This window comes from Hemicordylus capensis, chromosome 8 (genome assembly GCF_027244095.1).
Source record: "Hemicordylus capensis ecotype Gifberg chromosome 8, rHemCap1.1.pri, whole genome shotgun sequence".
NCBI classification, from domain to species: domain Eukaryota; kingdom Metazoa; phylum Chordata; class Lepidosauria; order Squamata; family Cordylidae; genus Hemicordylus; species Hemicordylus capensis.
The window spans coordinates 17,363,210-17,376,916 of record NC_069664.1 but is presented as its reverse complement, the minus strand read 5'-3'; the positions used below and the strand labels follow the sequence as shown (position 1 = coordinate 17,376,916).

Genomic DNA, 13,707 nt, shown 5'->3' with positions numbered 1-13,707 from the left:
CTCCCCCCTCCCCTGCCACAAAGAGAGGACAGCCTTCCTTCAACAACTGCAACAGCAATTTGTTAATTAAGAGTAACTAGCATTCTGCCAGCCACCTAATGGCACAGCGGGGAAGGAACTTGCCTAGGGAGCAAGAGCGATATAGGAAGATGCTGAAAGGCATCATCTCATACTGCGCGGGAGGAGGCAATGGCAAACCCCTCCTGGATTCTACCAAAGACAACCACAGGGCTCTGTGGGCGCCAAGAGTCGACACCGACTCGACAGCACCACTTTACTTTAGTATTCCGCCCCAGTTCCTCCACATAGTCATAATCACATCTGCAGATTTGACACTGTAAAGCAATTTTTCCTGCCATGCAATAGATAAGTGATTAATACTGCAGACTGGAATCCTCCACTTTCCCCAGAAGCATGCACTGAAAGTGTGTGTGTGTGTGTGTGTGGAATCTACCGTTTGACCACTTGCCAGCCAATGCGCTAGGCTGCTTCAACCAGCCTTGCACACAAGTCTACCCCCCCCAAAAAAGTATTACTAACCCCCCACTTGAGCATAATCTGAGGCACACAGAGCTTGACAGGCATTTCAATGCTTGTGGTGAAAGGGCATTTAATTTGTATTAAACGATGACACATTCATGGGAGGTTTAGAAGTTCCTCACAACTCTGGCAATGTCCTACCCTGTACAGGAACACGGGACAGCCCAGTTCCCCAGCAAGGAAGGAGATGGTGGGTGGGGGGTGGTGAAAATATGATTTAATGAGGCAATATTTGCTCAGCCTGGGAATCCCCTGCCTTGGGGCATTCCCACAAGCAAGGGCAGAACCAATCGGGCTTGCTTTGAGAGAAACGTCTCAACACCAAGGGAATATCTGCTGCTCAATTCCAAGAGCAGGTAACAGACACCTTGCACAATATGTGTTTGTTTATATTATATATAAACACACAAACATGTGTGCGTGCGCATGTGCACGTGTGTACATGCCAGGGCTTGACAAATCCCAGGTGTCAGGAAGCCTAGGAATTTAACCATGGTGTCTGCACTAGGATATTCAGAGTCAAGAGTTATTCAATAAAAATATTTATTTGTCCCAGGCAGCCCTTGTTTCTGTTCCAAGTATGTTGCTTATAAACAGGGTAAAAAGAAGCTCAAATATTATTTCTTGTTTACACAGTCAGACAGGTGTTATTGACTGGTTTGTTTTATCCAGACATCAAGTCCTTCCCAAGGACCTGGGATGGCGGAATTTTATTGTCAGTTGTTATAGATATTGTCGCAAAATATAGGCTGATCCCAGTAAAGCTGCTTTTTGTAATTGGCTGATGGTGATTTCTGTGGCCCCTATGGTGTTGAGGTGCTCTTCAAGGTCTTTTGGAACTGCACCCAGGGCGCCAATTACCACTGGGATTATTTTGGTCTTTTTCTGCCACAGCCTTTCCATTTCAATTTGTAGATCTTTGTATTTGGTGATTTTTTCTATTTCTTTTTCTTCTTTTCTGCTATCCCCTGGTATTGCTATGTCGATTATTTTGACTTGATTTATTTATTTATTTATTTATTTATTCAATTCTTGTAACACCTAACTCAGATGGCTCCAGTTGGTTCACATAACTACAAACAGATTTAAAAAAAACCTCCTTAAAAATGATAAATGAAAAACAATTTATATTATTATTTATTAAACCAAACTTCCTCCTACACAGCATCTGTCACTAAGTTCAGTAGTTTTGTTCACTGTCCATTGTCCGGCTTCTGCATTTTGGGGCTGGCTCCTACATCCAGAGGGAAATGGTCAAAGCCCGATAAATGCAAATAAAAGCAGAGATTGCCTCAGGATCACAACATTCACCACAGCTTTCTAAATTAGTACTTTTACTCAAACCACAGGCCATTTCTCACAAATGGGCATTCCAGTGCTCACAAGACACCCAACGAGTAGTTTTGAAATAAGTTGTGTTTACATGCCACTGCCAACATATGTACTCCATGTTAAGGCAGAGTAATTCAGAGGCAAATGAATTGGGAATATGGATATTCCAAATAAGCAATGGAAGAGGAAATGCAGCCCCTTCTGTTCAGTGTTCCTTCTAACAGGGATTCCCAGATGTTGTTGACAACAACTCCCAGAATCCCCAGCTGCAATGGCTTTTGCTTAGGGATTCTGGGAGTTGTGGTCAACAACATCTGGGAATCCCTGTTAGAGGGAACACTGCTTCCAGTCCCGCAATGTCATTACAGCCAAAGCTACCCTGAAAGCCAATTCTTACTTTATTTGTGGTATCTGGTTGGGTTGTCCTGTACATATGCATATGTACACAACGTACACAGGGAGCCAGCGTGGTGTAGTGGTTAGAGTGCTGGACTAGGACCGGGGAGACCCAAGTTCAAATCCCCATTCAGCCATGAAACTAGCTGCTTGACTCTGGGCCAGTCACTTCTCTCTCAGCCTAACCTACTTCACAGGGTTGTCGTGAGGAGAAACCTAAGTATGTAGTACACCGCTCTGAGCTCCTTGGAGGAAGAGCGGGATATAAAATGTAAAATAATAATAATAATAATAATAATGATGCAGATTCGTTGTATTTGTATTCTTCATGTCATTACATCTTGATCTCGCCTTTCCTCCAAGGAGAGCAGGGCAGCAAGCATTTTATCCTCCCAACAAACCTGTGAGGTAGGTTCATCTGACAGCAACCACTGTCTAAGAGATGATTTGAATCCAGATCTCCCCCAGTCTGACACTCCAACCACTACACAGCACTGAAAGGCAGTCGTGGGCAACATTTAGACTAAGTTAGTTGTGATTAAGTCCCATTGAAATGAATGGACTTAAGATCGTCATTACTTAACCTTTCTCATAGATTTCAACAGCGTTGAAACTTGTCAACTTAGTCTAGATGCTGCCGACTGTATCTTTCAGTGCCGTGTTATGCTTAAGAGTGTCAGACCTGGGGGAGACCTAGATTCAAATCCCCTCTTTGCCATAAAGCTCTCTGTGTGACAGTCCTGTGCTCTCACCCTAATCCCCTCAACCTCACAGGGTTGTTGGGTGGATGAAGCATATTCTGCCCTGAGCTCCTTGCAGGGAGGGTTGGATCAAGATTTAATGAAGCGGGGGGGGGGGGGGAAGAGAAGACACATGTTCCCACTTCATATTTGCTAAGAGGTGTGTGCATTTTGTAGGCCATCCCTAACCAGATACCACAAATAAAGTGTGTAACATACGATAAAGCATCTTGATTAAAATCCTGCAGAGGGCAAAGGAGAGACCCTAGCTGTACAGACCTCCCCTCTTCTTGACAGAGAGAAGTATGGTAGAACAAAGACAACCACAGGGCTCTGTGGTTGCCAGGAGTCGACACACTTTACCTTTACCACTGGAAGCATGATAACTAACCACCCAGGGTTTAACCTTCAGTTAAGTGCTTTTCATCATGACTCTGGAAGCATGACCACGCCAGTGCTTCTTGCACAAAGCAGTGGCTGTGCAGTTGAGGAACGGTTGTGCTGATTTTAACCACACCAGCTAATCCTCTCTTTTTTTAGGAGGGATCAGTTGCTGTGGTTAAAATGATCATAATAAAATCAATATTGCAACTGCATAGCTGCCCCTTTACACAAACAACGAATCACAGGAAACAGTGCCCCACGGTTTGCTTTCTTGGCAGCAACCGTGCCACCAGAACAATCGTATGAAACGGGCCTGATTGTATGAACAAAATAAAGAGGGATTCACAAACCTTAGGAGCAAGTTAATTGGGGTTAAGTGATCTTGAGTGTACGCCTGCAGTACAGAGTAGTTATGCATCATCGGCACACCAAGAACATCCTTTGATGGCAACAGAGGGGAAGAGAGAAAAACCCTGACTTTGAAGAGAGTATTGACAAGAGGGTGCTTTTGGAGAAGTGAGGGCAACAGAGAAGGGAAAGCAAAGACAGGGCAACTGAGGGAAGAATTGTCTGCTCTTTCCAAGGCAGTGGAATGGAATCTTTATTACTGTCATCGACCAGACAGAAACACAATGAGTAATAACCTACAACAATTGTGATTCTACCTGCACTTTCTTACAGAACACAATTCAGAATATAACTATGGGTAATACAATCGACACTCATGATTTTACCAATTGCTTCTTTACACAGCTTGCGATGTAACAAAATTTTGCCATCATGACAGAAACATTTTACGGGGGTGGGGGGGGGGGGGAGAGATGGACAGAGGCTGATGGCCTACCTGGGAATTTAGACAAAATAGGTAACAAAAGCGCTGACTGAATATCCCCACAGAACAAACAGTGGCATTTGCAGGGTTGGAAAATGGATGCTTACAAACAGTGGCGCTTTAGTTTCCTTGATCAAAAGGAGGCAAAAACCCTATTAACTCATAATGTTTAATGCACATACATTATAGCCTTTTTCAGATGTTATCAGTAGTGAGGAGACTTTATGGCAGTACAGAATCCGCAAGAAAGCACTCAAAAGCCCCACCTTGCCACTGGCCACAGTTGCTGCGTTTGTCTCCAACGATAACTCTGTAGCCATGGGCAGCTTCCTCCTGTGACTGGAATTCTGGGGCGCCCCAGTATTCTGCATCATAGGAAGCATCTGAACACCAGCACAGCATCTGTCTCTGGAGACAAATACTGCAACTGTGGACAGGAGAGAGATGGGGCCTCTGAGCTCAGCAGCAGAGCAGGACATCAGAGCACACTCTTGGAGATGCTGAACTCATGTACAGGCTCCTCACTTTTCACAAGGTCCGAAGAGGGCTTCTGTGTACAGTGTATGCATGCATAGTTATTGAAACCTTATGTTCAACACACGTACAGTAATACTCTTCCTACAGAACCTTGCATCTGAGGGGGCTTGTGTGCAGGTTTACTTTTAAAATGAAGGTACAGTTATTCACACAAACACATGTACATGTGTATAGACTGTACGCACGTGCAACATACTGAACTGAGCTAGAGTCCGACTGTCTGTCTCTCTCGTACACATATATTATACACACACACCTTCCTTCCCTATCCAGGCATGTACAACATACTACTAGCTACTGCCCTACATCTTAAGGTCGGAAGGCACTGCAACTGGGAACTTCAACACTCTTCGACACTAACCAGACCGAGTTCCCTTCTTCCCGATGCCCCTCAGTAATTGCTCCGCCAATACTGAAGTGGGAGATGTGGACATGCATTCCTGCAGGCTCATAAGCAGCTGCTCACTGCTGATGCTAGATCAATAGGGCTCCCATTTATCTCATCTCCACAAACATACCTTTCTACTCCCACCCCCACCACGCTTTTATATAGCTATTTTTTGGCCAGCATGGTTGCTGACCATGCACATGGCCTCCACACATGCGTGGAGGCCATGTGCGTGCTGGTGCCACGCAGGGGCAGCTGGGGGGGAGGGGTGCTGGCACACGCCGAGAGCAGAGGGAAGCGCCATGAGTAAAGCAATGGCGGTAAGCAGAGGAGGAGGAGGCATGGGCCTGTTCTCCTCCGTGTTAAAGGGGCTTTGGAAGCCCTCCATTTTAAAGGGATTGTGCTACGATTCAGATGCCGAATCATGTTCCAATGTACATCCCCACTATACACACACTGAATGCAATGTGTGAACTGCATGTGCTTACAGATCAGAGCCCTCTCCAGACATTATGTTGTATGAGTGCATACATGCGTTTCTGCTTATGACTGAACCCGCATTCTTTTAAAAAGTGAACCTGGTCCCTCAAATGGATGGTACAGATAGGAAGTGTATTGCTGTACCGGCATTCGACAAAACATGTTAATATCCATGTAGACTCATTGTATGAGTATTGAACATGATGTGCAAATAGAGCTCAGATCAACGAGCACTGGGTATGCGGTTTCCAGCCTCTGCATGCCACGCCTTGAACCCAACATGAGAATAGGGCTTGAAGCCACCATGCAGCTTGGATTATGGACATATTTTGTTTGACTCATTAATTGGATTGATTGATTGATTGATATACCGCCCTTCCAAAATGGCTCAGGGCAGTTAATATTCCCACTTCTCCCCAACTTCCAATTTGAGAGAGGCCCTTGCTTCCACAGTTCCTCCACCCTCAACTTTCTTAATGTCTCCTCCTTGTAAGTAAGAAAATGTGTGATGCTCAAAAGGGGAGAGGGAGTGAGCTGCTAAAGTTAGAGGAGAGCTGGTCTGGTGGTAGCAAGCATATCCTCAGCGCTTTTAACTCTTCCAGACCAATTATATAATGAGTTTCATCCAACATGGTCAATTGCACCAGTGGTCAATCCAACATGTGGAAACATTCAGCATGGTCGACTGCACAAAACAATCTTAGTAATGGAGATGTGGAAGCTTAGTAACAGGCTATCCAGGCAAGTCTGGGCCCAGACTTTATAGGAGGCTTTCTTCCCCAGCTTGGCAAGGAACACAAAACAAGTCTGCAAACAGCTCTGGCATGTATCAGGGACAATTCTCATTCAGATTAAGTGCCTACTGTGCTCACAAGATACACATGTCAAGAAACCAAGCTCCTGTCTGGGTTCCCAATGCATATAAAGTAAAGGTAAAGTTGTGCTGTTGAGTCAGTGTTAACTCCTGGAGACCACAGAGCCCTGTGGTTATCTTTGGTAGAATACAGGAGGGCTTTACCATTGCCATCTCCCACACAGTGTGAGATGATGATGATGATTACATTTATATCCCGCTTTTCCTCCAAGGAGCCCAGAGTGGTGTATTACATACTTGAGTTTCTCTTTCACAACAACCCTGTGAAGTAGGTTAGGTTTAGAGAGAAGTGACTGGCCCAGAGTCACCCAGCAGGTATAATGGCTGAATGGGGATTTGAACTCGGGTCTCCCCAGTCCTAGTCCAGCACTCTAGCCACTACACCATGCTGGCTCTTTCATGATGATGCCTTTCAGTATCTTCCTATATCGCCGCTGCCTGATATAGGTGATGGGAAACATACCAGCAGGGATTCGGACCAGCAACCTTCTGCTTGTTAGTCAAGCATTTCCCCACTGCACCACTTAAGGTGGGCATAACATGCTAGTACAAGAGGCTAACCAGTTTTCACATCAGGACACAACAGAGTAGACAGCATCACTTTCACCACCTATATGGATCCTAGTTACTTGTTAACCAGATATCTGGTTAACACAAACAAAAACTGAATTGGTACAATATGCACACAGCCCTTTCTTATTGAACAACTAGGCCTTTCCATTCTCCGGGTTAAGCTTTTTGGAAAACACTGACCAATTAGATTGAGAGCTGGCTTGTGTGGGTCTAGGTCAGAGCTTCTGAATAATTCAGGGTAAACACAAAACTGAAGAGCAGCATGTTAACGCTGAGTTAAGCGACTGAAGATCACCAACATCAAGGTATGATACTTAGTCACTAGAGTTCTTTAAAAGCAACTCAGCCTGCTCTCACCCCAACATTACATGCAAACATTTGAAGATGTGAACAGAACTGGATGGATGGATCTCTCCATATGGGGAAACTTCATTTCTCAGGGCTCCCAATCCCACCATAGTCTATATGCAAACAACCGTATGCACACAGAGCCCCCTCCTCACACTTTCATATACATGCATTCATTACGGGCAACTTCACACACAGGAGCAGTAAGTAAGTAGAAGAAAACGGCCAGTTTCTGGTCCGTGCATGCTCCGGATACTCCCACCTCTTCCAAGTCATCTGAACCCGATGACTCTGCCACCCGACATTCTCTGCCCAACTTCACATGTTGGTTACAAGTGTTGGGCGAACGTTGGGTGGCCGACACCGACAGGTTCAAATGTCAAAGAAGAGGTGGAGGTACCAGGAGTGTGCGCTCGCTGGGAACTGGAGGGCTCCTTCCACTTACTTGCCACCATTGAGTGTGAAGCCGCTCTATTTATAGTTAACCGTCTCCCAGTCCTTCTTCCAAGGAGCACAGGGAAATATACGAGGTCCTCCCTCTCCTTTTACCCTCATAACAATCCTGAAAGATCGACAAAATCGGAAGATGGTGGCTGGCCCAGGGTCACCCTGTAAGCCATACATACAGGTACTAGTTGAAGCTACAAGGGAAACCTCCTCTTCCCTCCTGGCCCCAGGATTCTGGGCAGGTTTCATCCGAGTTGATGTATGTTTTTTTAAAAAAGTTATCACTTGCTTTTCACGTCCCAAAGCAGCTCACAAGAACAAAATAAAAATACAACCAGACAATAAAATACAAGACCATGCACAAAAACTACAAAGGCTCTAAGCACACTGGATGCAAGGACATTACGGGAGGGGGCGAGCAGATGGTTTGTTTATTCAAGACATTTTGACGCCAGTTTTGGGTCCCAATTAAGAGCCATCACACACACACACACACACACACACACACACACACACACACACACACACACACACACAGTGCTAAGGCAGCTTTCAACAAATTTAAAATTTGATCCAATTACAAGATGGTGAAAAATACAATACAGCGTATAATCCCGACAACAAAATGATGAGCGAAATGACGACTCCGGTGGTAAGTCAGTCAAAAGTATTTTGGATACATTTCAAATCGGAACAAAAGCAAGGAGCAAAGTCGCTGTGAAGCAGAAAGCAGGCAGCTGTCTAGCAGGGGCTGATTAACACTTAGTAAGGAGTGTCTGGAGAGGATGTGGGCTAACACCAGTTAATGTGGAATCTTTGCAGTACATGTAGGGGAAACAAGCACCAGCCAGGCAGAGATTTTCTCTCTTTGACACTAGAAAACTGGGAGTAAGGATGACTGTATTTTGGTCTAGAGCAGGAGTTCCCAACCTGGGGTACTCCAGATGCTGCTGAACTACAACTCCCACAATCCTCAGCTACAATACCTTGTGGCTGGGGATAATGCGAGTTGTAGTTCATCAACATCTGGAGAACCAAAGGTTGGGAATTCCTGCTCTAGAAGAATGCCAACACTGAATATGCACATCAAGTGCATTTCTTCCTGCCACAATGACCATTTTAAACATGCACCTAGGCAGACGAAGCTCACTGTAAGAAAATATACTAGCCATGTTTTGCTACCGAGTGGGAACCTACAAAAAGAATCATAGAGGAGACCAGAGATGTAGGGTGGAAAATTTTCTGCAGAAAACCTCTCCACACTTATTTTTTCCTGTGGAAAGTTTTCCATTTCTAAAAATTGACTGGTCAAACTCCAGTCTAGCACTCTGCACATGTATGTGTGAACGTCCCAGACCACTGCTGAGCTGATGCTCAAGCAGGGGAAAGGGCAATATTCACCATCTTCCCTTCCCTCTGAAGCCCACTGTGTATCACCAGAAGATGTCCCTGAGGGTTGTGTGGTTCTCAGGGACATATTTTGGCAATGAAAGGAGGATTTCAGAGGGGAAGAGAGATGGTGAAAATTGTACTGAGGTCCAGCACTACAGTGAGTCCAGAACTCACATGTGCAATGCTAGTCTTGGTATCTGTCATCATTTCATAAAAGCTCACAATGAATGGATGCCAATGCAACATTATTGCAATATATTGTCAAAGGTTTGACAATTTCAAAGTTATAATTAATGTTTTCAGGTGATTATCCCCAGCAAGTGTGTGTTAGAGCACATATGAGAGCCAGCGTGGTGTAGTGGTTAGACTGCTGGATTACGACTGGGGAAAACCCGAGTTCAAATCCCCATTCAGCCATGAAACTAGTGACTCTGGGCCAATCACTTCTCTCTCAGCCTAGCCTACTTCACAGGGTTGTTGTGAAAGAGAAACTTAAGTATGTAGTACACTGCTCTGGGCTCCTTGGAGGAAGAGCGGGATATATAATGTAATAATGATGATGATGACGACGATGTTTTATTGATTAAGCACTCCAATAAAAATAATGTCTTCCCACCTAAAGCTTTGAATTTCAGCATAACCTTTAAACCACATTAAGTGCTTTAACAGTTAACTAATTTTCCAGCTCCACCCCATAGCATATTTCTGTTCAGCTACTTGAAAAAACTTTGAGATACAGTGTGGGAAATCAATGTGGTAATGTTTTTCCTTTTCACGCCATAAACTGGTCAAATAACTTGCAAAATCAGATCACAATCTATTTAGAGCATCAGCAAAGTTAGCACAGAATCATTTTCTGACCGGGGGTGGGCGGGGTGGAGGGGGTAGTGCATTTGAGAGCAAGTTTGCATGGGAATTTTTTCCAAGGTGGGGGGGGGGGGGCGGAATTCAAAAGCTTGTCCAGAAAAACCACATCTCTGGAGGGAGGCAGAGCAAAGAAATATTTTTCCTCCCTCTACAGCTCTCTCTACACATCCCACCAGGGGTGTAGCTAAGGGAGAGGGGGTCTGTGTTTGCCCCTCTCCTTGGCGGCCCCTTGGAGTAAGGGAGATAATGAAGAAAATGGGGAGGGGTGGAGCTGGGGGGCCGGTGGGTTCTCTGAACCCATCTGCTCAACAGCCTCATGAACTTGCAGGTTGAGCAAGTTTGGGCTTACTGACCAGCCTGCAAGCTGCTGCTAGGAATATTTCTATGGCTACTACTAAGAGCCAGTCCAAATGCACAACCAGATACATGATGCAGCCCTCATGGAACAAGCCACTAGGATGCACCACGAGGGGGGACAGTTCCTTCGACAAGATGTCAAGGAGGAGGCTTGCTAGAAGATGCTCACATGCCGGGAGATTTCAATGTGGGCACAATTTCAAACCAGCAGCCCCCACCTCAAGTCATTCTGAGATTATACAGGCGCATGGGAAAGATGTACTCTGCGAGACAACACATATTTACTAATCATATTTTTATCCCACCCTTCAAAGAAACTCAAGGAGGTATACAAGGACCCTCTTTTTTTATTTAACTCACAACCATGTTTCTCTTTGCTGCCCCGCCCCACCCACTCCAGAAATGTGGTTTTTCTTGAAAATTTTGAATTGGAAAATTTTCTGAGATTCCTCCCACCAGAAAATTTCCCCATGCAAATTTGCCCTCAAATGCACTATTTCCCCCACTCAGGCTAGTAGACCATGATTGCCCCAAGGTCACACGCACCCCCAGTGAGCTTCATGGCTGAATAGGGTTTGATCCAGGTTTCCCCAATCCCAGTCAGAATCCTGATTTGCACCTCAGTCTTTTAGCCCCTATGTTATACCAGCTCTCAGTTTATGAATTCATTATTTCATAAGGTCTAGCCCTTGTATAGTTTACCTGTCTGGTAGAACATCCTTGTTACATAGTAAAGTTGTTGTGCTGTCGAGTTGGTGTCGACTCCTGGCAACCACAGAGCCCTGTGGTTGTCTTGGGTAGAATACAGGAGGGGTTGACCATTGCCTCCTCCCGCGCAGTATGAGATGATGCGTTTCAGCATCTTCCTGTATCGCTGCTGCCCAATAGAGGTGTTTCCCATAGTCTGGGAAATATACCAGTGGGGATTTGAACTGGCAACCTCTGGCTTGCTAGTCAGGTCATTTCCCCACTGCGCTTGTTAGGTGGCTTGTTACATAGGTAGCCACCTTAAATCAAGTCAAGTCAGACTTGATTTTTTTTGCAAACAATCACAAAGCAAGAAAAGAACTGCTGGGAATCACTGTTCTAAAAAATAATAATGCTAAATATCAGAAGACAGATATTTGTGTGCACAAATGTTTAACCCAGAAGATACCCCTGCTAACTGAGCAAAGAGACATCTTTTTAAAGTGGCGATTCTCTTTATTTAGCGGGGGGGAGAACAACTGGCCCCATCCATCCCCAGCACAGCATCCCTCCAGTGGCTGTTGCTGGTGTCTATCTTATGTTTCTTTTCTTTTTTTAAGACTGTGAGCCCTTTGGGGGCAGGGAGCCATTTATTTATTTGCTTCTGTGTAAACCACTTTGGAGACTTTTGTTGAAAAGCGGTATATACATATTCATTGTATATCTACGGTAATACCCTGGCTTACATGGCAAAGAGGCACCTTTTAATGTGGTGATTCTCTTTATTTAGCAGGGGGAGAGTAACGGGCCCTATCCACCCCAGCACAGTAGTTCCAGTGACTGTTGCTGGTGTCTGTCTTATGTTTCTTTTAGATTGTGAGCCCTCTGGGGACAGGGATCCTTCTTATTTCTCTGTGTAAACTGCCCTGAACCATTTTTGGAAGGGCGGTATAGAAATCAAATTAATAATAATAACAACAACAACCACCCCTGGGGGGAGTTTTATTACAAAGATAAGTTATATTTGGTATTTGAACAGGCAGATCTTTCAAATCAAAAGGGGCCAAATTCCTGCCCGATCCCGGTCAGTTCTTTGTGGCAGTGGTCCCTCACAGATCAGTCAGCATTCATCTTCAGACAAATGTCAGCTTCTCCATGAGTGGCATGTTGCCACAAAAGACTTATGGGGCCAGGTGGGTCTTTCAGCCCCATTTCAGACACTGTAGCCACCTAACGGCACAGTGGGGAAGTAACTTGCCTAGGGAGCAAGAACCTGCCGGTTCAAATCCCTGCTGGTATGTTTCCCAGACTATGGGAAACACCATATCAGGCAGCAGCAATACAGGAAGATGCTGAAAGGCATCATCTCATACTGTGTGGGAGATGGCAATGGTAACCCTCTCCTGTATTCTACCAAAGACAACCACAGGGCTCTGGGGTCACCAAGCATCAACACTGACTCAACAGCACAACTTTACCTTTACTCACAAACAGCGTTTTTGTATAATGAGTGAAGAGGGCTTGACTCAGAGCAGTCTCGTGGCAGGAAACCCTTAGAATGTCATGACACTCTTAACCTTTACCACCAACAGCTATCAATCTAGCCATGGACTTCCCCACACCAGCAACAGCTTCCTCAACCCAACATAAGCAAAGGGATAGGAACATAGGCAGCTGCCATATATTGAGTCAGACCGTATGTCTATTTCACTCAGTACTGTCTACACAGACTGGCAGTGGCTTCTCCAAGGTTGCAGGCAGGAATCTCTCTCAGTCCTATACTGGAGATGCTGCCAGGGAGGAATCTTGCAACCTAGATGCTCTTCCCAGAGCAGCTCCATCCCCTGAGGGGAATATCTGACAGTGCTCACACATCAAGTTTCCCATATGCAACCGGGGCAGACCCTGCTTAGCTAAGGGGACAAGTCATGCTTGCTACCACCAGACCAGCTCTTTCCCCTATATATGGCAACATACAAAGAAACTCAAGATCTATCCACTACCTAAACTTCAGCCATGTACAACTGCTTTGCTATCACAGGAAATGTTCTGAAGAAACATGATGGTTACATACTTGTCATGCTGAGAGTTACCTTCAATATTGGAGAAGGGCCGTGGCGCAGTGGAAGAGACCCTGCTTTGCATGAAGAAGGTCCCGGGTTCAATCTCCGGCATCTCCGGGTAGGGCGGGGAAAGACTCCTGGCGAGATGCTGCCAGTCAGTGTAGACAATCCTGAGTTGATAGACCAATGGTTTGACTCATTATAAGGCAGCTACCTATGCAGCAAGGATGCTCTACCAGAGAAGTAAACTAGACAAGGGCCTAGGCCACACCAAGCAATGAAGAATTTATCAAGGGAGAGAAGGTGTAAAGTAGGGGCTGAGAAGAGTGGCTTCAAATCTTGCCTGGGCCTATTAAATCACTAGGTAGCCTTTCTGCCTCAACTCCCCAGCTGCTATATGGGGACAAAAGGTGCAAGGTTGTTGTAACGAATACAGCAAGAAAATACACATGGAGCACTCTGCACACTCA

The 13,707-nt window shown here is 45.3% G+C and overlaps 1 protein-coding gene across 6 annotated transcripts in view; it reads right to left on the bottom strand.

Moving 5' to 3' along the window:
- Nucleotides 1-13,707, bottom strand: part of ZMIZ2 (zinc finger MIZ-type containing 2) — a 119,572-nt gene that overhangs the window by 89,635 nt on the left and 16,230 nt on the right. Inside the window, exon 2 of one of the 6 annotated variants that reach the window (XM_053269167.1) lies at nt 13,268-13,407. The exons of 2 other annotated variants lie outside the window; for them this stretch is intronic. In XM_053269167.1, coding sequence (XP_053125142.1) covers nt 13,268-13,349 — 82 coding nt within the window. In that variant the 5' untranslated portion in view covers nt 13,350-13,407. Of the gene's footprint in view, nt 1-13,248; nt 13,408-13,707 lie in introns of those variants that run through there. 3 more of the 6 variants (XM_053269169.1, XM_053269173.1, XM_053269174.1) reach the window with 3 other exon arrangements.